This window comes from Phoxinus phoxinus (genome assembly GCF_949152265.1).
Source record: "Phoxinus phoxinus genome assembly, chromosome: 11".
In the NCBI taxonomy this organism is placed as follows: Eukaryota; Metazoa; Chordata; class Actinopteri; order Cypriniformes; family Leuciscidae; genus Phoxinus; species Phoxinus phoxinus.
The window spans coordinates 545,001-547,500 of record NC_136886.1 but is presented as its reverse complement, the minus strand read 5'-3'; the positions used below and the strand labels follow the sequence as shown (position 1 = coordinate 547,500).

Here is a 2,500-nt window from a genome sequence, read left to right as displayed (position 1 = left end):
GTGTCTGGAGCTGGAGAACACACACCAGTGTCTGGAGAACACACACCAGTGTCTGGAGAACACACACCAGTGTCTGGAGAACACACACCAGTGTCTGGAGAACACACACCAGTGTCTGGAGAACACACACCAGTGTCTGGAGCTCGAGAACACACACCAGTGTCTGGAGAACACACACCAGTGTCTGGAGAACACACACCAGTGTCTGGAGAACACACACCAGTGTCTGGAGAACACACACTCTGAAATGGGTTTGAAAGTGCAAGTTTTTGAAAACGGTCTCCATGTAAACAACAGAAACGCGAGCCTCTGAAGAAGATGATGTAATGCACATGCGTATCACGTGTTCATTGTTTCATCGCCATCGCCTGGCAGCAGAATACAGCGATTTTAGCCGTTTTGACAATGGTGTCGTCTGTACGTGGAAAACTCAAAGGAAAAATGTATCCGTTTTAAGCGTATCGCTGTCTTGGAAACGCATCATTAGTGGCTTCCTCAGGTCCGAGAGATCGTCTGCGTGTCTGAACTGCTGTCCTTCTCTCTTCAGGCTCTGGCTGAGACTCAAGACCCGTTTGCTGACGTCTTGCCTGATGATGATGAAGATGATGAAGGACTGGGAGGCCGTGGGAACCAGGACACGTACTGGTCCCCGTCGGACCGGCTGCTGGTGTCTCAGTGCCGGGGTTTGATGAAGGCGTCCGGAGCGAGTCTGCGTAAGCTGTCCTCTGCGGTGCGAAACACCGGCGCTGTGGAGACTGAGGACAACATCACACAGCTGGACGATCTCGCAGACGCTGCTAAAGACATCAGTCCAGGGTGCGTCTATTCAAATATCTATCAAAATATTAAAGTCCCGCTCTAGTCAATCATTTTATCCCTTAAAACTCATCTGTGATCACCAAAACTACATATTAAGTGCCTTAAAATATCTCGAATGTAACTCGACACCTCATTTAGTATGCGCAGTTCTATGAATATGCAAATGAGCCCCGCCTCCACTCACTCACTCACTCACTCAGAAATCCACTGGTGGACGATCACACGTTGATCTGATTGGTCAAGGTAGTGTGTGACGTCAGAAACACCAGCGATTTCAAACCGTGTTTTTGAGACTGTCTTTGGTTATTATTGGTTATAATAATCATAAATGTGTAAATGTGTCTTGATCATCAGATCATCATATTACACTGATTTCTGGAGGATCATGTGACACTGAAGACTGGAGTAATGATGATAAATTCAGCTTTGATCACAGGAATAAATTACACTTTACTGTATATTCACATAGAAAACTGATGATTTACATTATAATAATATTTCACTGTTTTTTTTTAAGCATAAGAGACTTTACCAGATGACATTACACTACCCTGAGTTTACATGATGTCTAACATGATGTCTGACACTGATGACTCATTCTCACGCGCGGGTGTTCCGCCCTGCAGCCGTTAGTGTAACCGCGCCAATCACCCGCCCTGACAAACCTTCACGCTCGTTACCCTGATGAGTCTTGACTGTGATAATGACCTCTTGTGTGTGTGTGTGTGTGTGTGTGTGTGTGTGTGTGTGTGTGTGTGTGTGTGTGTGTGTGTGTGTTTCCAGAGTTGATGACCTCGCCCTCAGTCTCTACCCCCCCGTGGACCGCCCGGCTGTCAATCATAATGTAAGTCCCGGCACATCGTATAACCTTATCACGCACACGAGACGTGTTCAGACTCACAGCTTCATCATATTCATCATGTTCTTTGGTCTCGATGTTAACGGCGTCTCCAGGACGCAGGTGTGCCGCTTCATTAGTCATGAGTAACAGGTGTAAAAACACTACCGTTCAAAAGTTTGGGTTCAGTAAGAATGTTTTGGGGGGGGAAATAAAAGAAATCAATACTTTTATTCATCAAGGATTAATTAAATTGATCAAAATATATTTATAATGTACAAAAGATTATATTTCAAATAAATGCTCCTCTTTTGAATTTTCCATTCATCAAAGAATCCTGAAAAGAAATGTACACAACCATTTTCAACATTGATAATAATCATAAATGTTTCTTGAGCATCAAATCGAAGACTTAACAGAGCAGCATCAAGTGTTAGACAGTACTCTAGGTCAGGGGTCGGCAACTGGCGGCCCGCGGGCCGGATTATTTTGAAAGTCCGTTATTTTTTTAAAAAAATTTTTTACTATAAGTTCCTACACCTATGGCCCAATAAGCGGGCCAGGAAGCGGGTCGGGTACAATATTTTCTTTCTTTTGTTTGCGGTCCGAGTTGCGGGCGGGTTGAAAACGTCGGTCGGGTGCGGGTTGTTTATACATTGACCCGCGCATCACTGCCGTGTATCATTCGTTCAATCGTTTTTTCCCCCCAAAATTAAAACCAAAAATGAAAAACGACTTGTTTTTGAGATTTGAGATTCTGAAAACGAGATCTAAATTTTTAAAGCAGGTGAACACTTTTAAGCTTTTACTTTTAAGTATTTTAAGCGGTTGCTGAATTGAACC

The 2,500-nt window shown here is 43.9% G+C and overlaps 1 protein-coding gene across 1 annotated transcript in view; it reads left to right on the top strand.

Moving 5' to 3' along the window:
* Window positions 1-2,500, top strand: part of ccndbp1 (cyclin D-type binding-protein 1) — a 13,576-nt gene that overhangs the window by 8,886 nt on the left and 2,190 nt on the right. Inside the window, exons 8-9 of the mRNA XM_079628256.1 lie at window positions 548-816; window positions 1,603-1,663. Coding sequence (XP_079484382.1) covers window positions 548-816; window positions 1,603-1,663 — 330 coding nt within the window. The remainder of the gene's footprint in view (window positions 1-547; window positions 817-1,602; window positions 1,664-2,500) is intronic.